General features: G+C 57.8%; 1 protein-coding gene across 1 annotated transcript in view; it reads left to right on the top strand.

Annotated features, from left to right (window-relative positions):
• Nucleotides 1–386: 386 nt before the first annotated feature.
• MICALL1 (MICAL like 1) overlaps nucleotides 387–21,015 on the top strand; it is a 28,268-nt gene continuing 7,639 nt past the window's right edge. Inside the window, exons 1-9 of the mRNA XM_058568385.1 lie at nucleotides 387–825; nucleotides 5,192–5,240; nucleotides 5,716–5,857; nucleotides 11,459–11,547; nucleotides 12,582–12,724; nucleotides 14,187–14,629; nucleotides 15,931–15,988; nucleotides 16,873–17,243; nucleotides 19,057–19,472. Coding sequence (XP_058424368.1) covers nucleotides 680–825; nucleotides 5,192–5,240; nucleotides 5,716–5,857; nucleotides 11,459–11,547; nucleotides 12,582–12,724; nucleotides 14,187–14,629; nucleotides 15,931–15,988; nucleotides 16,873–17,243; nucleotides 19,057–19,472 — 1,857 coding nt within the window. The 5' untranslated portion in view covers nucleotides 387–679. The remainder of the gene's footprint in view (nucleotides 826–5,191; nucleotides 5,241–5,715; nucleotides 5,858–11,458; nucleotides 11,548–12,581; nucleotides 12,725–14,186; nucleotides 14,630–15,930; nucleotides 15,989–16,872; nucleotides 17,244–19,056; nucleotides 19,473–21,015) is intronic.

Genomic DNA, 21,015 nt, shown 5'->3' with positions numbered 1-21,015 from the left:
GAGGTGGGTGAGTTTAGAGAAGTCAGTGTGGGGGATTTGCAGGTCCTTAGGCCAAAGAGTGGGAAGGAGTCAGGATGAGAGAAAGGGAGTTCCCGGTGGGCAGCTCGGGGGAGGTGGTCGGGGTGGAGGAACGTCATTGTGGGGAGGGGCTAGTAGGCGGCGGATGAGGGGTTCAGGGGCTGTCCTAGAGCTCTCTGAGACGTTCCCCGTGGGGAAGGGGTGACCTGGGATCGCCGAGGAGAGGGGCGGGGAGGGGGGAGGTGTCCCGCGTCTGGGGGCGGGGCCGCCGCTGGGTGGGGCGCCAGGCCGCCGCCCCCTCCCCGCTCCCCGGCTGCGGCGGGCGGGGACCGAGGCCAGCGGGACGCCCGCGGCCGGCCCACAGCGCGGGGAGCCGGCGGCAGTGAGTAGGCGGTGGCCGGCCGGGCCGGGCCACGCGGGCGCGGCTGCTGGGGCAGGTCCAGGCAGGGCCGGGCGGGGAGCAGGCAGCCGAGCCGGGCCCCGGCGCCGGAGCCCGAGCGCGGACACCGAGGCCGCGACCCCGCCTCCGGCCCGCCCTGCGCCCGCCGCCCGCGGTCGGCGCCCGGAGCTCGGAGCGCGCGGGGCAGGGCCGCGCGGAGCTGCAGCCGGGGCCGCGGCCGCAGCCGGAAGCCCGAGGGGGAAGCCCGAGCCCCGCGCGCTCATGGCGGGGCCGCGGGGCGCGCTGCTGGCCTGGTGCCGCCGCCAGTGCGAGGGCTACCGCGGCGTGGACATCCGCGACCTGAGCAGCTCCTTCCGGGACGGCCTGGCCTTCTGCGCCATCCTGCACCGGCACCGGCCCGACCTGCTGTGAGTGCCGGGGCGGCGGGCGGGCGCGCCGGGCGCGGGGCGGGCGGTGCGGGCCGAGCCGGGGACCCCCGCCCCCCTCAGTGACGCGGCGCCCGGGCGGTGGCAGGCGCCGCCCCCCGGAGACCGAGACGCCGACCCTCCCACTGGCCTTGAACGCCTCGCGGGTCACGGAGACCCCCTACTCGGGCCCCCTCCCCCACCAGGTCTCTCTGACCCCGCCCACTGGGCGCTGAACCGCCCCCATGCTGGTCCCTCCGCGAGGGACCGGGCCCCGCCCACTGCGCTCTGATTTCCGCCCAAGAACTCTGAGCCCCCCAAGGCGTTCACTCTGACGGGGCACCGAGCCCTCCTTGGGGACCCTAGGCCTCTCCTGTACCTACTAAACTCTCAAACGGGCGCACTGAGCACCGCTTTCCCGTGAGGCATTGAGGCCTGTTCCCTCTCTGGGGCCCCCGTGCTCTGAGTACCGTGAACCCCTCCTCTGTTCCCTGCTGCCATCTTTTCTCCGCAGCACCAGCACAGTGCCTGGCACAGAGGACCCTAATTAACAGTGGTTGGATGAGTGGATGTAAAGATCCCCCCAATTAGGACACAGCCCTGCCTCTCCAGGCGTGTGCCCCACTGCCCTGCTATCCTCTGTGGAACTGAGGAGGAGCAGCTTTGGGAAGACTCATAGGGTTCCACTGGCAGCCACCAACCAGCTGCTCCAGGGTGTGAAATGGCCTCTTCTTGCCCCCCGCTGCCCAGTGAGGTTCTCATGGGAAAATTTATTCAGAGCCGTTGACTTGTAGCTTCTGTCTCAGCTCCCTCTGCCGTGGGCCCTGGAACCTGGTTCATTCATTCATTCATAAAGCATTGAGTGTAAGTGTATCTGGTGCCTGCCGTTCCTTGCACTTCCAAATTGGGGACAAGAATCATGATCCTTGCCTGCCTTGGCTGCAGCCCCCAACAGGGCTCCCGCGGCCTAGCAGGCTCTGGAGTCTCTGTGTGTCTGGCCCCCCTCGAGACCTGCGCTCCCCAAGGACAGCACCTGGGCGGGCTTTGATGAAGGAGGGAAGGAGGGAGAGGGTTGTCTCAAGGATTCCACGGTGCCATGTGGTACGGGGTCTGGGTGGTGGGTGGGGCTCTGTTGGGCCCTGGAGGAGAGGGTTGTGGGGGTGTGGATGCAGACGTGAAGGAGATGAGGTGGAGACGCAGGTGGGCCGCTGCCTGCTGTGGGGCGTGTGACATCTGCACTGATAGAGGCCTGGGGTAGGGGGCTCAGGAGCAGTGGCTTGAGGAGGGAGGAGAAGGGCACCCAAATTGGACGCATGCGTTGGAGTGGAGGCCTCGAGGGGTCTTCTGTTCTGTGCGGGGGCAGGTGGGGAGGCAGGAGGCAGGGGACAGGGCCAGTGCGTGAAGGTGTGAAGCTCAGCCGCGTGGTGGGCCTGAGCCTATCAGCGTCAAAGTACAGGCTGCTTGGTTTGCGTTCAGCTTCTCCACGTCCTAAGTGTGCGACCTTGGGTAGATCCTGGACCCCTTCAGGCATCAGTTTCCTCATCTGTAAAGTGGGGTTAATAATAAGACCTACCTCACAGGATCGTTGTGAGGGTTAAATGAGGTAATGAGCATTCAATTAACATTAGTTAGTATAAGCAGTGTTATTAGGCAGTAGGAAGATGATGGAAGTGTCTTATTCCCTCATTTATTCAACAAGTGTTGACAAGTTACTATTCTGTGCAGACACTGTGCCTGGTGATGCAGATAGCAACCAGCCAGCCAAGAGACGAAGCCCACACAGTCTCCCACAGCTACAGGGGAAACAGATGTACAGCAGTGATGGTAATTCCACGTGGAAAGTGCTGTATCCGAGGGCGTCATGTAGTCTTCCAGGAGAGAGCAGGAGCCAAGTGAGGGCTGAGGGAAGGGCATTCTGGGCAGAGGGGGCCACCGAGCAGAGACACAGCTGCGAGGGCTGCTGGAGCCCATAGCACCCGGCAGGGAGGGCCAGGAGGCGTGCTGGGCCAGAGTGCCTAGGGCCTCTTGCTGGCTAAGGAGAGTGGACGGGGCCACGGGGAGCTATGGGGTTTTAAGCAGGGGAGGGATGTGGCCGGAGGAGGTGTGGAGTGGAGGGTGGCTCCCCCCCGAGAAGAGATACAGAATCACGCCCAGACATTCATTTGCAAGGCAGGCCAGTGTTGGGCTGTCAGCCCATTTCACAGGAGAAAAACTGAGGCCCACATCCCACACAGGGCAGAGAGAGGACCTCAGCGAATGCGGGGGGAAGGATGTCCATGACAGTAGGGGCGGGGTAGGGGCCGAGGGCAGGAATCATCTTCCAAAGTGCTTCAGGCTCCTGGAGCTGAGGGTCCTGCCTCTGCTGGGGGTGGGGTTCTACTGCAGTGTTGAGGGGGCTAGTTCATTGCCAGGCTCCACCATCCAGGCATCTTTAAGCTCCCTTGAGGGCAGGGACCATGTGGGTTTCATTTTTGTGCCCTTCATCTCCCCCAGAGCCAAATAGAACTTCCCGGGCCTTTGAAAACTCTCAGAAAATATTTGTTACCAAAGCCCCGATGTGGATTGGGGACAGAGGTGGGGGCAGAGGAAGAAGCTGGAGGAAAAACTGTAGTATCTTGGGAGTCTTTATCGTTTTCACATTGTTTCCAGCATTTATTCATTCAATAAACATTTATTGAGTGCCTACTAGGTACCGGGAATTATGTAGGCTGTTGGGGGCACAGAGTGAACAAAATGTGACCCCAGCCTTCTAGGAACACTGCTGGGGAGACTGAAATAAACAGCCGAGACAAGTTGCTTTTGTCTCATTTGGTCTCAGAACAAGTCCTTGTTGGGAGCTGGGCTGGTGTCCCCCTGTTCACAGTGTCACAGACCAGGAGGCTGAGGTTTAGAGGTTAAATAGCTGGCTTAGGGTCATACTCAGGCAGTAGCAAAGCGAGGGGAGTCAGGGACCCAGCTGAGTGGAGAAGGAAGCAGCCTGGCCAGAGGTGGCCAAGGGGGCTGAAGCTCCAACATGGTCACCTCCCCTCCCCAGTCCGCCCAGCCTTGGAGCTCCTCCTTCCAGGTTCTCAAGCCACCCTTTTCCTGCCTTTGCCCACGGTTCATTGTACCTGGACTCTGCCTAGAGAAGGTAGAGGGCAGGAGGGCAGTTTGCCCACTCCCTAGGTCTGTGAGGCCTGCCCTTTGCCAAGCCTGGACTCGACCAGTCCTCCCCAGCAGCCTGGGAGTGGTCCTAGAGCTTTTCCCAGTCTGCAGATGGGAAAATGAAGGCCACGAGGATCGCTGACCTGCCCAAGGTCACACAGCCTGGCCTGGAGGAGCAGGGCCTGGGACCCAGACCTTGGAGGCGATGCTGCCTGCTCCGGCCCCTGGGCCCACGGTCTCGGGCAGTCAGGGCTGCAGTTTTCAGCCATAGATGGGCAAGGCTTCGGGCGGGGGCACCCAGCAGGCTGCCGAGCAAGAAGGCTGGGCCGCCTCCGCTGGTGTCAGCCACTCAGCAGCCTGGAGTGCGGAGGGGGAAGAGGGGGATAAATAAAGCCAGCAGGCCAGCCAGCTGTCCCCTCCCAGGGTCCCTGGGGCGGGCCCTGCCGCCTCTCACCTGTCCCAGCTTAGAAACTGGGAAACCCTTCACTGCTTCCCCAGGAGTGGCTGAGTGGGGTCTGCCAGCCGTTCAGCGCCAGCAGCTCTGGAGTATGTATGGTTTCCAGTCTGGTTCAGACTCGTTCTTCTTTTCCTGGCCCCATTAAAAAGCCATTCATCTTCGAGCTGGGTTGGGGATTCAGCGAGTTGGTGTGGCTTCTCCGGATTTGTGACATGCAGTGGAAGGGCCAGAAATGTGGATTCTCAGGGCTGGGTGGCTTCCCCTCTCCAGGCCTCATCTGTAAAATGGGGTAGATACCTGCCACATAGAGTTGCTATGAAAATAAAGTTAATTCTAGACAGGAGCTCAGCACAGTGCCAGCAATCCGTGGACGTCCCTGTTGTTACAAGCATTAGTCCTGGTCTTGGTTTTGTCTTTGCCACTGACTCAGGACACGGCTTCCTGGGGAAGGGTGTCCAGGCTTGCAGTGAGGGACGGGATCTTAAACATGAAAGCTCAGACTTGAGCCCCCCCTTCCAACTGATTGCCAGCCTCTTCTTGGATGCCTCCGGGGGCCGTGAGCTCATCCTCTGCCCCAGCCTGGCAGCCCTGGTCTATTAGCATGTGCTTGTTGCCTCAGTTTCCTCCTTGACAGTCCACAGACGCCTCCCCAACCCTGCTGAGGCCCCGCTGGCTAGGATGAGGTCACCTCCACTCAGCTCCTTCCTGCTCCACACCCCTGCCCCAGTCACCTCCTCAACGCACCTCCCCCCCCTTTGCCTCTTGCAGAGATTTTGATTCACTTTCCAAGGACAATGTCTTCGAGAATAACCGTTTGGTAAGTCCCCAGACAGGTGGAAGCCCAAGAGGCTGTGTGTGGGGTGGGAGTGGGCAGGGGGCTTGCAGGGCAGGAGCTGAGGCAAGGGGCTCCTGGACCAGCTCCCTGAGGAGCTGCCTTGCACTCAGGCCCTGGCGGCTCCTCTCCCCACCCCCTGCTTCCCTCTGGCCCGCTGGTACCTGGAGCACCTGGCCTCCCCCTTCTCCAGGTCGTCATGTGGGGCCAGAGCTGAGGGGAGCCTATAGTCACTCCTGCCCTGGTCCCCCTCATCCCACCGAGGGAAGCTGGGCCTAGGCTGAGGGGCATCCACTAACCCTGCCTCTTCCTCCTCTTCCCACTGTGGCTGCTTCTGCCTCCACCTCCACACCTGCCCTCACCCCTGCACCTGCCCCCATACCTGCTCCCACCGCTGCACCTGCCCCCGACCCCCACACCTGCCCCCACCCCCACGCTTGCCCCCACTCCTGCACCCCAGGCCTTTGAAGTGGCTGAGAAGGAGCTGGGGATCCCTGCTCTCCTGGACCCCAATGACATGGTCTCCATGAGTGTCCCCGACTGCCTCAGCATCATGACCTACGTGTCCCAGTATTACAACCACTTCGCCAGCCCTGGCCAAGGTGAGAGGGGGACAGCCCTGCAGGGAGGCTGGCCCTGGGGACCCGGCTGGGGATGTGTCCTACTATTTTCTGAGCTGCAAACGGGCAGCCAGGGAGGCAGGGCGTCATTCATTCACTGGATCATTCCTTCTTTCATTGAACTATTTATTGAGTAAAATTGCACTGTGCTGGGCCTGGGGGGCAGCTGTGCCCGAGCTCGCTGCCCTCTGGAGCTCGCAGTCCTGTGGGGAAGACAGACAACAAACACGGGAAGCAGTAACTGAGCAGAATAATGTCAGAGCACAGAGCAGGGCGAGTTCATTCGCTGTGTGAGTTCACCTCTCTGGCACCCACCCTCACTTCCTGTTTGCAGACGCTTCCCTGAGGTTTTTCCTCCAGCAGGGAAGTGGCCCTGTGGGACTGTTGTGCAGTGTCTTCCCCAGAAGTGACCTCAGGGCCTAAGTACTGAGAGGCTGGAGAACTGAGGGGAGGTTGGCGGGGGTGGGGGTGGGGGGGCTACAAGGGTACTTCTCTGCTCTGAGTCAGGTCACTGGGTGTACTGAGGCCCCTGCCTGGAGAATCTCCATGCAGAAATCTCTCCTGGGGGCAACTGGGCCTCTCCTTCTGCAGAAAAGACATGGGCCCAGAGAGGGGAAGCAAGAAGCTCAAGGTCGCACAGCAGGAACACTAAACAGGCTGGGTTGAGATCCAGGTGTCCTGAGCTGTGCTGGGTCACTACTGTCCATGGACCTGAGGGGGTCCCTCAGGGCACCCTGCCCCTCCCCTCTCCCATTTCAATCCTGCCTCCTGCCTCTGCCCTCCATGTGGACAATCCCTCCCCCATCTCTTCAAAAAAAAGTATTCTATGAAGTCAGGATTTTTTTCCTTACTAAAAGTAAAACATGCTTATGATAGAAAATTTAGAACATAGAAAAAAGCTAAAAAATTAAAATAACTTGTTACTTCCCCATAACAATATAAATTAATATTATGATTGAATAGATAACACCATGTGTATTTTATTTTTTTTGTGAGGAAGATCAGCCCTGAGCTAACATCCATGCCAATCCTCCTCTTTTTGCTGAGGAAGACTGGCCCTGGGCTAACATCTGTGCCCATCTTCCTCCACTTTATATGGGACGCCACCACAGCATGGCCTGACAAGCGGTGCATCGGTGTGCGCCTGGGATCCGAACCCGGGCCGCCAGCGGTGGAGCGTGCGCACTTAACCGCTATGCCACGGGGCTGGCCCCTCATGTGTATTTTATTTATTTATTTATTTATTTATAATTTTATTTATTTATTTATTCCCCCAAAGCCCCAGTAGATAGTTGTATGTCATAGCTGCACATCCTTCTAGTTGCTGTATGTGGGACGCGGCCTCAGCATGGCCGGAGAAGCGGTGCGTCGGTGCGCGCCCGGGATCGAACCCGGGCCGCCAGCAGCGGAGCGCGCGCACTTAACCACTAAGCCACGGGGCCGGCCCTCATGTGTATTTTAATAGAAATCAAAATGAAAGTATTTCTCCACCCCTGAATCTTTGGTGAGAGGCAGTAGGGTAGGGGTTAAGAGCATGGACTCAAAATTTTTGCTCTGCCATCTACTATCTGGTGACAGTGGGCCACCATGGTCACCTCTCTGCCTCAGTTTCCCCTTTGCAGTGGGGCTAAGAATAGCACCCGTCTCACAAGGTTGATGTGAGGAGTAAGTGAGGAAATGTGGGCCTGTGTCTGTCCATGGTTTAGGACTCAGGGTATTATTATGACTTCTTTCTCCCTCTGGTTAGAGTTTAGCTTGTTTACCTAGAATCACAGTTCAGTCTTATCTTCTGGAAGTTTCCCTGTTGCCAAACCCCAGTCTCGCTCTAGTAAGCTCTTCTCTGGAGGGCCACCTTCTGGGACCTGCGGGGTGGGTGGGGTGGGGGAGGGCCCTCGATAATACTGTTGGAGGGGCCTGCTCCGGTCCTAGGTCCTCACTGGGGACTCTGGGGTGAGGGCACCCTGGTGGGCCTAGCCCTCTGAGCTGTGGGAGCACTGGGGATTCTCGTTGATAAAAGTACAGTTTGTGCTTTTCATACAACTTGGCCCCTAAATGCAAACCATTTTTATCCCACCTGCTGCTCAGCCAAAGGAAACACAGCACTGTGTTCCCACCCTGGAGGCAAAGCTGGCTGTTAGACACCCCCGGATGGTCCTGGGCTGTACTTTCTGGGCCAGTGGAGGGATGGCAAGGGCAATTTCAACCAGACTCGACTTTCCCTGGACCAGGCAGCTTTGGAACCTGGCCCTGGCTAAGACAGCACAGCACCGTGCTGTGTGCAGCTTGTGCCAGTGACCCTGGGCACTCGGCTGACCCTTGCCCTCCAGGAGCCACAGCCTGGTCTGCAACCAGAGTGTGAGCGAGGAAGCCCAGCGGCTGTGGGAAATTGAAGGAGGGGTACCTGCCCCCACAGGGTGGCAGGGGCGGGTGTCATAAGGATAAAGACTAACTTTTTTTTTTTTTTTAACTTTATTTATTTATTTGTTTATTTGTGAGGAAGATCAGCCCTGAGCTAACATCCATGCTAATCCTCCTCTTTTTGCTGAGGAAGACCAGCTCTGAGCTAACATCTACTGCCAATCCTCCTCCTTTTTTTTCCCCCAAAGCCCCAGTAGATAGTTGTATGTCATAGTTGCACATCCTTCTAGTTGCTGTGTGTGGGACGCGGCCTCAGCATGGCTGGAGAAGCGGTGCGTCGGTGGGCGCCCAGCATCCGAACCCGGGCCGCCAGTAGCGGAGCGCGCACACTTAACCGCTAAGCCATGGGGCCGGCCCCAATCCTCCTCTTTTTCTGCCGAGGAAGATTGGCCCTGAGCTAACATCTGTGCCCATCTTCCTCTGCTTTATATGAGACGCCGCCACAGCATGGTGTGACAAGCAGTGTGTCAGTGTGCGCCCAGGATCTGAACTCACAAACCATGGGCTGCCAAAGTGGAGCGTGCGCACTTAACCACTTGAACCACCGGGCTGGCCCCAAGTCCAGCTTCTTAGTGGGGCCCCTGAGGGCCTCTCCCCACTTAGCTTGAGCACTCCCTGCCCGCACCACAGTTGCCCCCACCACAGTCGTCCTAAATTTCATGTGCTTCCTTTTTTTTTTTTAATTATTTTCTTGAGGTCACATTGGCTTATAACATTGTGTAAATTTCAGGTGTACATTGTGCTTCTTTGAACACACCATATTACTTCACTGCTAAGCCTTTCTTTTTTTTCTTTTAAAGATTTTATTTATTTATTTATTTTTCCCCCAAAGCCCCAGTAGATAGTTGTATGTCATAGCTGCACATCCTTCCAGTTGCTGTACGTGGGACGCGGCCCCAGCATGGCCGGAGAAGCAGCACGTTGGTGCGCACCCGGGATCCGAACCCGGGCCGCCAGCAGCGGAGCGTGCGCGCCTAACCGCCAAGCCACAGGGCCGGCCCACTGCTAAGCCTTTCTTCTTGGTGGTCCTCCAGCCCCAAACTCCATTTTCTGTTCCTCCCCTCCCACCCCTGGTACATTCTTTTCTACTCATTCTCTCATCTTCACATTTGCCTCCTCCAAGCAGCCTGCCCTGATATACTCCAGGTGCTCTTGTAGCCCCTGCCCCGTGGTGAACACGTGAGCCCCTGGTCTTAATATCTTGAATTCTCCTCTCTCTTCCCCTGCAATCCATCTCTGTCTAGTTCACAGCTACGTAGCCCCTGCACCTGACAAATTATTTAACAAATATTCATTGAACCCCTACTGTGTGCCAGGCACTGTGCTGGGTGCTGGGGAGATTGCTGAGAACAGACAGAGCTGCAGTCTGATGTATGGGGGAGAGAGAGAGAACAAAGTCATAAGTAATATAACTTCAGGTGAGTCCTGTGAAGGAAACAAAATAAGGTAATGGGATGAAGAGCAGTGGGAGGAGGAAGTGGCTACTCTAGGTAAGTGGTCAGGGAGGGCTTCTCTGAGGAGGTGACATTTGAGCTAAGCCTTGAACAGGGAGAAGAAGGAGGCCATGTGAAGATCTGGGGAGGAATGTTCCAGGCAAGGGGGCAGCAGAGGGTCCGTGTGCTTCAGGGAAGTGAGGGGAAGGGGGAGATGAGGACAGAGGGGGCGAGGGGAGTGGGACTTGATTAGGCTGCTGGGCTTCCAAAATCTTTGACCGTGACTCAGGGTAAGAAATACGTTTCCCGTCACAGTCCAAGTTCACGCACACGTATGTAACTGAAACAAGTTTCAGGAAACAAGCCTTCCCCTTATGTGATGCCGGCAGATATTTTCTAGTCTGTTTGATCTTTTAAATGTGCTGGTTGCAATCCACTGAATTGATTTCGGGGCCCATTAATGGCTTGTGACCCAAAGTTTGGTAAACGCTCTTTTAGACCACAGTAAGGAACTTGGATTTTATTTTATTTTATTTATTTATTTTTTATTTATTTTTTTTTTTTGTGAGGAGATCAGCCCTGAGCTAACATCCGCCAATCCTCCTCCTTTTTTGCTGAGGAAGACGGCCCTGGGCTAACATCGGTGCCTATCTTCCTCCACTTTATATGGGACGCCGCCACAGCATGGCTTACCAAGCAGTGCGTCGGTGCGCGCCCGGGATCCAAACCAGCGAACCCCGGGCCGCCGCAGCGGAGCGCGCGCACTTAACCGCTTGCGCCACCGGGCCGGCCCCTGGATTTTATTTTTTAAATTATCATAGTAGGGGCCGGCCCCATGGCTTAGCGGTTAAGTGCGTGCGCTCTGCTACTGGTGGCCCGGGTTCGGATCCCGGGTGCGCACCGACGCACCGCTTCTCCGGCCATGCTGAGGCCGCGTCCCACATACAGCAACTAGAAGGATGTGCAGCTATGACATACAGCTATCTACTGGGGCTTTGGGGAAAAAAAAAGAGGAAGATTGGCAATAGATGTTAGCTCAGAGCTGGTCTTCCTCAGCAAAAAGAGGAGGATTAGCATGGATGTTAGCTCAGGGCTGATCTTCCTCACAAAAAAACAAACAAAAATAAATAAATTATCATAGTAAAACCCTTTTTTTGGTGTACAGTTTTCTGAATTTGGGGGTTTTATTTTAATCACTGGGTACAGAGGAGGTGCTTGGTGAATATTTACTGCAGTAATGAAGGAGGGAGTCTCAGAGGACGCCCAGTTGGGGGCTGTGTTTCCTCTGGTGCGAGTGCCCCCTGGGGCATAGGCAGCTCCTGTGGCTCCAGGGAGCCAGCCCATCTTCCTGAACCATCAGGCCAGCACGTGTGGTTCCTTTCTTTTCCTTCCCTCCAACCCCTTACCCTGGTGGGAGGAAGCTGCCCGTCCTGCCACGTTCAGGGCGCTGTGAGTTCTGTGATGGTGCTGTTGCCTCGTTGCTCACACTGCCCTGCGCAGTCACTGTCCCCCCTGTGGAGGCTCAGCGAGGTGAAGTTGCTTGCCCTCGGCACTTAGCTTGGAAGTAGAGGCATCCCTGGCCTGTGTGAAGCGGGAGCTGCTCTGCTCCCACTGCGTTGGGTGGGCTGCCCAAAGGTGATGGCTGCGGAGCTCCAGTCATAGGCCAGGGTGGGGCCTCCTGGGACCCCAGGGTTCCCAGCTGCCTCAAGGTCTCTTTCCTGTCTCTTGACAGCTGGTGTCTCAGCACCCAGAAAGGACCTGGCACCCTCTTCCCTGCCATCCGAAACACCTACTCCAACGGAACCAGGAGACACGGCTCAGGTAGGCAGATGCCTGGGGCAGGCAGGGGCGGGCTTGGGGGACAGCTATTCAGAGGGTGTTCTCAGTCCTTTTCCTGTTGGCTTTGGATGTAGAGTTTCCTAGGCCAGGGCAGGGGGCAGGGTCAGGAGATACAGGCCTGGGAAGGGGGCGTGGGGCAGTCCACAACACCGTATAACACAGCCCCCCTGACTCCTGTTGAGACAGAGCTTTAACTTCCCAGCGTGATTGTGTTTAATCCTCTCAGCAACCCTGGATGTCCGTATTACGTGCCCTGATATACAGATGAGAAAACTGAGGCTCAGAGAGGTTTGGTCATTTGTCCAAGGGCTCTCAGCTGGGGATGTGGGGGCCACACTGCCAGTCCCCTGCTCCATGATGCTTAGGGCGTAACCCAGCCCTTCACATCTGGACAGCACTTCCCAGTGTGCAAAGAGCTTTTCCCACCTGGCCCCCATCTGCTCATTGCTGCAGGAGCTCCTGAGGGCCAGGGAGCCGGGGCAGGGGGCTGCACAGTGAGCGTGCACGGGGCTGAGACGGGTTACAGGTGGGAACCAAGGCCCAGAGAGCCAGCAGCTTGCTCAAGGTCACGGTGCTTAGAAGTAGAGGAACTGGGATTTAAATCTGCTGCAGCTCTAGGAGGGGTGGCAGAGAAGGCAGATGAGGTGGGCCTAATTGGACAGTGACCCGTCAGGGGCCACTTGTGGGGATGGGAGAGGGGCAAGAGCAGCCGAGGCAAAGGGTTATGTAGCCAGGAGCTGCCTTTCTGGGGTGAGGGTCCCAGAAACTGTGAGTCAGGAATTTTGTTTCCATCCTGACTCAGTAACCTTGAGCAAGTCTCTCCCCCTCTCTGGGCTTCAGTTTCCTCCTTTGCCAAACGGTGACAATCTCCCATCCTCCACTCCTCCGGGGCTCTGATGAAGCACATTACCACCTTGGGGGACAGTGGCCTGAGGAGGATTGGGGAGGAGTGTTCTTGAACAGGGGGACTGGTGACCGCACTTCTGCTCCCCATCTGCCCACCCCGTTCCCTGCAGGGTGAGGAGCTCTCCCCCAGCAGCCTGTCAGAGCAGGGCACCCACCGGACCCCCAGCAGCACATGCGCGGCCTGCCAGCAGCACGTGCACCTGGTGCAGCGTTACCTGGCCGAGGGCAAGCTGTACCACCGGCACTGCTTCCGGTGAGTGGCCGGGGGAGCCTGGAGGAAGGGAGGGAGCACCCGCGGATTCAGCGCCACAGTGTGCCAGGCACCTTGCCAGGTTCTTCATGCCGGAGCATCTTGCTTATCTCCATTTTACTGATGAGCAAACTAAGGCCTAGTGAGGGGAGAAGCCTTGCTCAGTCACATAATGAGAGACAGAAATGGGGCTGGAGCTCAGGGGTTCTTCCTTCAGCACTGGACTACCTGATGGTGTTCAAGGAGCAGAAGGTGCTTTAAAAGCTGTTGAAAAAAGAAAGGATTTAAAAAAAAAATCACGATAACGTCTTGCTTTCAGTGTGTGGTTCCCAGGGGAAGTGAAGTTTAAAGAAAATGGAATATGAGGCAAAGAAAATACAAATAACTGGGCCTGCCCGGTGGCGTGATGGTTAAGTTTGCATACTTCACTTCAGTGGCCCGGGGTTTATGGGTTCGGATCCGGGGTGCGGACCTACACACCCCTGTCAAGCCATGCTGTGGCGGCGTCCCATATACAAAGTAGAGGAAGATGGGCACAGATGTTAGCTCAGGGCAAATTTTCCTCAGCAAAAAGAGGAAGATTGGCAATAGATGTTAGCTCAGGGCCAATTTTCCTCACCAAAAAAAAAAAAAAAAGAAAGAAAGAAAGAAAAGAAAAGAAAATACAAATAACTTAGAAAAGGTATGAAAACTTTCTATGTTACCAAAAAGAAATCAGTAAAGAAAATTGAATAGTCAAGGGAAGCCAGGGACTGAGAGTTACAACATGCATTCGATCGTGGTTTAGTGAGCGTGTGTTTGTGAGGGTGTGTTTGTGTGTGTGGTGGCTGGATCTGGAACCCAGGGACCTCATGGCAGAGCTGAGGTGTCATGGGGAAAATTCTTGAGCCGGGAACCATTACGCTGACACGGTCATGTCTGGCCACCAGGCAGTGTTTTAAACGCTTTTTACAGTGACTCCCAGTAAGAAATACATTTGACACTCTGACCAGTTGTAAATATATCCCTGAAATAAAACTTCTATAAATAGATGACACTGGAATTAGAGTTTCGTAAAACAAGTGTGATCCACTCTGATATATTGTATTTTATTCTATTTCATAAATAAAACAAAAAAACTCTGGTTGGTTGAAAACCAAGTCGATTTCCTGAGCCCCTGATGAGTGCAGTCTGCACTGGATGCTACCTCTGGGGGGCCCTTCACTTCCTCCTGCAGCACACACTGGGGGCATGTTTCACAATGCATGTTGCTGGTTTCACTTGGTTTTATTGTTCTGCTGTGACTCTGATGGTTACCATTTTCCTTTTCCTCTGGGAAGCCCAGGGTATTGAGACAGGATCCAGGCTGGCAGTTGGGAAGAGGGGAGGGAGGGAACAGCCTGGGCTGCTGGAGGAGGGGTAGCCAGCACCTGGGCCGGGTTGTCTGGCCAAGTTGAATACCCTCCACCCCTGTTCTCCCTGGCAGGTGTCAGCAGTGCTCCAGCACCCTGCTCCCTGGAGCTTACAGGAGTGGGCCCGAGGAGGGCACCTTTGTGTGTGCGGAGCACTGCGCCAGGCGGGGCCTGGCTAGGTGGCCAGGGGCCAAGCTCGGGCCCCCTCGACAGCCAAAGCAGCAGCAACTTGCAGAAGAAGCCAAGGATGTGGAGGGAGACAGTCCTTGTCCTCATGCGGCTGCAGGGGTTAAGGTGGACACGCCCAAGGCCAGCCCTGAGGCCCGGCCCCAGATCCCCACCAAGCCCCCGGTTCCTGGAAAACCCCAGGAGCTGGCCAGCCCCCCGGCCAGCCGCCCCACGCCTGCCCCCAGGAAGGCCTCGGAGAACACAGCCCCGACACCCCCCACGCCCCGGCCCCGGTCCAGTCTGCAGCATGAGAACTTGGAGCAGAGTGGCAGCAGTGGCCTGGTGAATGGTGAGCAAGAGTCCAGCAGGGCTGGGTGCTCGCGGGGGTGTCTGGCGTTTTAAGTGTCCACGTGCACTGGGAGCGTTCGTGGGGCCACACTCTGTGCCTGTGTGTGCTGTGTGTGCCGTGATTAGTGTTTCTGAGGTTATTACCTCGTGCAACAAATAGTTGCTGAGGCCTCTCCGTGCCATGCTCTGTTCTCCATGCTGGGGTGCAGCTCGAATAAGACAGACACAGGTCCCTGCCCAGCTGGCCCATTCTGTGTGTCAGGCTGTTCTTTTGTGTCTGTCTCGTATGCTTCAGTTTTGGGGTGTATAGTGAGTGCACACCGTGAGTGCCTGTGTCCCGAGTGTCTCTGGGACTGTGTGTGTCCTGGCCAGTCTGCGTGCACACTCCAGGTGACCTCGCCTCCTGTGCCCAGCCCATGTGCTTGGCTTTGTCTGGATGTCTGGCAGGGAGAGTTCAGGGCTGGGGACAGGGGACAGGTGAGGATGTGTTCCTGCTCAGGTGGGCCTCTGAGGGCTCTCCAGCCTGGTCTAAACTGTAGTGGAGACCCTGCCCCAGCCTCTCATTGCAAGACCTTCCCAGATGACCTACCCGGGCTTCCATGAGCTCATGGAAACAAGGCTCCTTGTAACCTGAGATGTGCTGGGCAACCTTATCCGTGATCAGTGGGGACCTGGGGGAGAGACGCTCCCAGGCTCTCCCTCTGGGACTTGCTCAGTTCTGTTCCGCGCTCAAGGAGGCCCAGCCCTGAGCTGGGCACTGGGGTTAGAGATACTGTTCAGACCTATTTGTGCCTTCGAGGCGCTGCCAGTCTCGTGGAGACAGGCATAGATGCAGGGATTTTGGTAGGATGTAAAAGTCTGTTCAAAGATGGGGGATGCAGAGGCTCTTGTAGGATTCATAGAGGACACTTGGGAGTCAGGGGAGGCTTCCAGGAGGAGGTGACAGTGGGGCTGAGTTGAGACAATGTTTCCTGTCCACACTGGGAAAATGTCTTAGGGGCACTTGGGTTCCCCCTTCTCATCTGAAATGCAGATGGGGTCTCCAGGTGTCCTGGCCTTGTCCCTGTGACCTTCTCTACCTGTCACTCTCAGTGCTTATCTAATCTCCCTGAGTGCTGGGCTGGGGAGTGCCAGGGTGCAGGTGAGGTTGCCAAGGCCACCTGGAGGCCATGACCTGCCAGGCAGGAAGGAAGGGCATCCTTGGTGGTGAGGCAGGCACTCTGGCTGGCTCCCTGGGTGCCCCGCTCTGCTGCCCAGCCCAGCTGCCCATGAAGGCCTGTCTCACTCTCCTTTCCCATCTAGGAAAGCTGCACGAACCCCCCGTCCCCAAGCCGAGAGGGACGCCCAAGCTGTCAGAGAGGTACATTGGGCCCTGAGAGGCTTTCAAGGCCCTGGTGGTTGGAACGGGTTCCCCTGGGGGCTGGGGAGGGCAGGCAAGGCTTCCTGTGAACACGTGACCCACCAGCACACCCTCCCGAGAACGGGCAGGGCTTGTCTCTGGGTGGGGCGCTGTGCCCACATCTCGTTCCTTGTGGTTCCCCTGGGATCCCTGCTCCTGTGGGCAGCAGTGCCTGGTGGAGACGGCCGTCTCGGGAGTCCCTTCACCTCTCTAGCCTCCGCTGCCTCTGTAACGTGAGAGACCTAGGCCTCACTCATGGAGTTGTGAGAATTAGCAGCAGAGTATAGAAAGACCCAGAAAAGCTCAGCTGTATACCTGGCTCAGATCCTTCACCCCCGGAACCCTGCGTCCCAGGCGAGGTCATATATTTCCAGCTAAGGTTTGGGAGCCGTGCTTCCCCGTGGTCCATGAGGGAGAGAGGTGGGCACAGCCGTAATAGCGGCTAAGGCTCAGTGAGCACACGCTCTGTGCCAGGCCTTACAGTGACCTTGTGAGGCAGGGATTATCTTGTCCCCATTTCAGGGGCGGGAGACTGATACAGAGAGGGCAGGTGACTGTCTCAGTGTCACACAGGGAGCCCTTATGAGTCTTTTCCTGGGCTGGGCTAAGGGGGCTGTGTGATGTGAAGGTTCACCCTCTCTGGGCATCTAGGGGCCCAGTTGGGATGTGACTGTAACAGTCCATTTCAGCCTTGGGCCCAGACTGGCCTGCCTGGACTGGGGGTGGGAGAGGAGAAGGGCTCAGTTTCTCATCCTCCCCCTCTGGAATGGACTCAGAACTGTCCAGAGAAGGACAATGCCCCCCTTGCCTCCTAATGGTTTCTGCCTCTTCTTGCCTCCCTCCAGGACACCAGCCCCCAGGAAGGACCCCCCATGGATCACGCTGGTGCAGGCAGAGCCAAAGAAGAAGCCCGCCCCCCTGCCCCCAAGCAGCAGCCCTCGGCCGCCAAGGCGGGACAGCAGGCAGGTGGAGAATGGTGGCGTGGAGGAGGTGGCCCCACGGAGCCTGGCGGCGGCTGGCCAAGAGCCCAAGCCCTACAACCCCTTTGAGGAGGAGGAGGAGGAGGAGCCCCCCGCTGCACCCAGCCTGGCCCCTGGCCCGGCCCCCCCTGAGTCCACACCCAAGTCCCTGCACCCCTGGTATGGCATCACTCCCACCAGCAGCCCCAAGACAAAGAAGCGCCCTGCTCCCCGCGCGCCCAGCACGTCCCCACTCGGTGAGTGCCCTCCCTGGGAGCTCTCCTGGCAGTCAGAACTCTGGGGTCAGCCCAGTGCCAGGGAAGGGGATGTGGTACAGCGGGATCCCCTCCAGGTCAGGGCCACGTGTTTCACGTGTGTCCTCTCATTTAATCCTAGAGCAAACCTGTGAGGTAGGTTTCCTACCCCCATTTTGCAGGTGAGGAAGCTGAGGCACAGAGAGGGTAAATGATTTGCCCAAGGCCTCACAGCACTTAAGCATTGGAGGCAGGATTTGAACCCAGGCTCCAGACTTCATACTCTTAACCCCACATAACCCATTCACAGGGCTGTTGTGAGAATTAAATGCATTATTTGGTGAAGTGCTTTGCAGAGTTGAGCTCACAGAAAGTACGTGGCAGGGGTTAGCTCAAATCCTGCCTGTCTCGTCACTGTCCCCCATTGCCGGGCGCCCCGGGCTCTGGCCTGGCTGTGTGTGACGCAGGCATAGTGCCTGTGAGCAGTTCCTTCTGTGTCTGTCCTGTCTCTCTGTCTAGAAGCTGGTGATGGTGGGCCAGCTCCAGGGCGTGTCCTCCCTCCGCCCAGCACTCCCTCTCATCCAGGCACGTTGTATTTTTGGCTCTCAGTGTCTTGCAATCTTCTTGAGCCCTGGGCCTGGTCACCTTCCACCACAGCTGGGGTCCGGCTGCCTCTGAGACCTCTGAGGAGCCCCTCAGACAGTGGGCCAAGAGCATGTCAGAGATGACCAGAGGCAGGTGCTCAGGGGTCCGGGGTCCATGCTCCGGCCCCTGCTGGAGCCCCGGGACCCTCCAGCTGAGCGTGGTCGGCTGAGTGGAGGTGGTGGGCGTGTGTGGCATGTAGCTGCTGGGATGAGCTCTGAGTCAGACACGGCTGTGTTCAGTCCCAGTCGGTGCTGGGGCACATGCCTTCTGCTCTCTGAGTCTGTTGCCTCATCTGGAAAACGCAGATGGCGATACTTTGAACCATGGTGTCTGTCATCCGCGTGAAGATTAAGGTGGTGCAGGCAGGGCCGGCCCCGTGGCTTAGCGGTTAAGTGCGTGCGCTCCGCTACTGGCGGCCCGGGTTCGGATCCTGGGCGCGCACCGACGCACCGCTTCTCCAGCCGTGCTGAGGCCGCGTCCCACATACAGCAACTAGAAGGACGTGCAACTATGACATACAACTATCTACTGGCGCTTTGGGGAAAAAAAAAGGAGGAGGATTGCCAATGGATGTTAGCTCAGAGCCCGTCTTCCTCAGCAAAAAGAGGAGGATGAGCATGAATGTTAGCTCAGGGCTGATCTTCCTCACAAAAAAAATAATAAAAATAAAAAAAATAAAGTGGTGCAGGCAGTCCTGGCCCAGAGCTGGCCACTGTGGGGCTGCCCGCTCCTCCTTCCCCTGTGCCCTCCCTCCCACCTCCGTTCTGGGGTCAGAGGCAGAGAGGCCAGCCTTGATTTTGCCTGCCCTCCCCTCCCCTGACAGATTTGCCTTTTAAATTCGGCTCTGCTTTGGGTTAGATGAGACCTGGAGGGGAAGTGGAGGCAGCACCACGGTGGATGAGGGGGTGAGGGCTGGTAAGGACACACAGGACTCCATGTGCCACGAGGTGGCACGCCAGAACCCAGAGAGCGCGGGGTGGATTTTGATGGTTTGTCCACTAAGGACCTGTCGTGCATTTGCTGTTCTCTGGGCCCCGGCCTCGTGTGGACATGGAAGGACTTGGGTTTCAGGGCCACCTGCAGCCCTATTGAGAGTGGAGTGTGTTAGGTGAGGCCGGAAGCCCTAACTGTGCCCCCTCGCGTGGTGCTCACTGCGCATCTGTTTGTACAGCTCTCCACACCTCCCGCCTCTCCCACTCGGAGCCGCCCTCGGCTACCCCGTCGCCAGCCCTCAGTGTGGAGAGTCTGTCGTCCGAGGGCTCCAGCCAGACCCCTGCTGGGGAGCTTCTGGAGCCACCAGTCGTGCCCAAGAGCTCCTCAGACCCTGCTGTCCATGCCCCCAGCACTCCTGGGACCTCTGCCAGCCTCTCCGCCAACTCCTCCCTGTCCTCCTCTGGGGAGCTGGTACAGCCCAGTGTGGACCGGACGCCGCAAGCCAGCCCTGGCCTTGCCCCCAATGCTAGGGGCAGCCTGGGTCCCCAGCCAGCCAAGCCCCGCAGTGGCGCTGCCCCCACCCCTCTCTTGTTGGTTGGAGACAAGAGCCCTGTGCCTTCCCCTGGAACCTCGTCCCCGCAGCTCCAGGTAAAGGTGAGTGCCTCACCCCTGCTGTCCTGTCTGTGGATGGGGGTCTGCTCTCAGGGCAGGAATGTCTAGGGCCTTCCATCTTTGCTGGCCTCTGACCTCTTGACTGACCTTGGCTGTATACCTGTACCCTTTCACTGCTCCATCCATTGAGGCACATCCTTCCATCCATCAGCCAGACCTCCTATCCTTCTCCTCACCTGTCCACCCCCGGCCCTCCATGAATTGATGCATCCAGGCACCTGGTTGCCTGCCTCTCCCGTGCATGTGCCCATTTGGGACCCATTCTCCCAGCCACCCTGCATGTACACATCCTTCTGTCCACACTTGCATCCACTGAGGCCCTGTGTATGCCGGAGGCCCCCTCCCAGGCCTGCCTTGCCCGTGGAGTGGGCACGAGGATGGTCCGGCTGGGCGCCCATCCCAGGGAGCTCGTTTTCCAGATGACCTTTGTGGACTGTTTGCGCACTTGTTTCTCAGTCGCATGTCAAGAGCTGGGGGTCACCAGGGCTCAGGACATTCCTCTGGGCACCTGGTTCCTGAGGGGCCTCTCTTGCAGCCATAGCCCCTTTGGGCCACCAGGTTCTGATCGTTCACTTTCGCCCAGCGCTCTACAGCCCTCTGAGGGCCCAAGGCTCATCCAGCCCTGGGTGGAGGGTGGCAAGACAGCTCACGTGGGGCGGCTGTAGTCGTGATTTGACCCACCTGACAGAGGATAAGTCTGGGGAGGGGGCTGAGTTGTCGGTCCAGCCCCTACCCATACGCCTTTGAGACATTTAACCTTCCCTGGCCTGGGCAACAGCCTCCTGTCCAGCTCTGCTACCCCACTGCTGTGTGACCTTGAGGAGGTCTCACTCTCTCTGGGCCTCAGGCTGCTCTGAGGAGGCCCAGGGTTCCTTGGTGGTGGGAGGTGGGGCAGGGGGCTGACTTTGGACAACCCCTCCCTTCAGGCAGTTCCCTTTAAACACTTGTTTCCTGTCCTGGGCTGTGTGACAGGTTGGTTTGAAGTTCTGTAGCTGAGAAAAGGCTGAAAACCCTTGAGGGGCTTGGGCTTGGGCTCTTTGGTCCTGCTGGGCCCCTCGGGGTGTGATTGTGGAAGGAGGGTGCGAGCCCCAAGTGGGCTTCCTTCTGGGCGCCCCCATCCCCCACCCTAACCCCAGGATTAGGACAGGATCCCAGAGGCAGTGGGGGCAGGAAACAGGGGTCTTGGTTGGGTGCTGCCCTGGGTGAACCACACCCTGTCTCCCTGCCATGCCGGACTCTGGCCCTGCACTCACCCTGCTTCAGAAATCCCAGCAACTACCAACCTGAAGGAGTCTCTCCCTGGGCTGCGCTGGTGGTGCAGTGACCAGGGCTCCATCCTGCCTCTGCCTGCTGCTGGGAAAAGGCGCGGTCTACACTCCTGGGAGCAGTCGCCGGCCTCCAGTGAGGCCTCTGTTTCCAATGAGCTGGGCAGAGTGGTTGGAAGATGTTGGCATTGCCCATGTCGTGGGCAGGGCCCTGTCCCAGGGCTGGGGCTGCCTGGCTGTGCTGGCCTCAGAGAGGGCAG

Source organism: Diceros bicornis, chromosome 25, assembly GCF_020826845.1.
Source record: "Diceros bicornis minor isolate mBicDic1 chromosome 25, mDicBic1.mat.cur, whole genome shotgun sequence".
NCBI lineage: Eukaryota > Metazoa > Chordata > Mammalia > Perissodactyla > Rhinocerotidae > Diceros > Diceros bicornis.
Note: the sequence above shows the minus strand (reverse complement) of the source record. Positions and strands in the feature narration are given on the sequence as shown.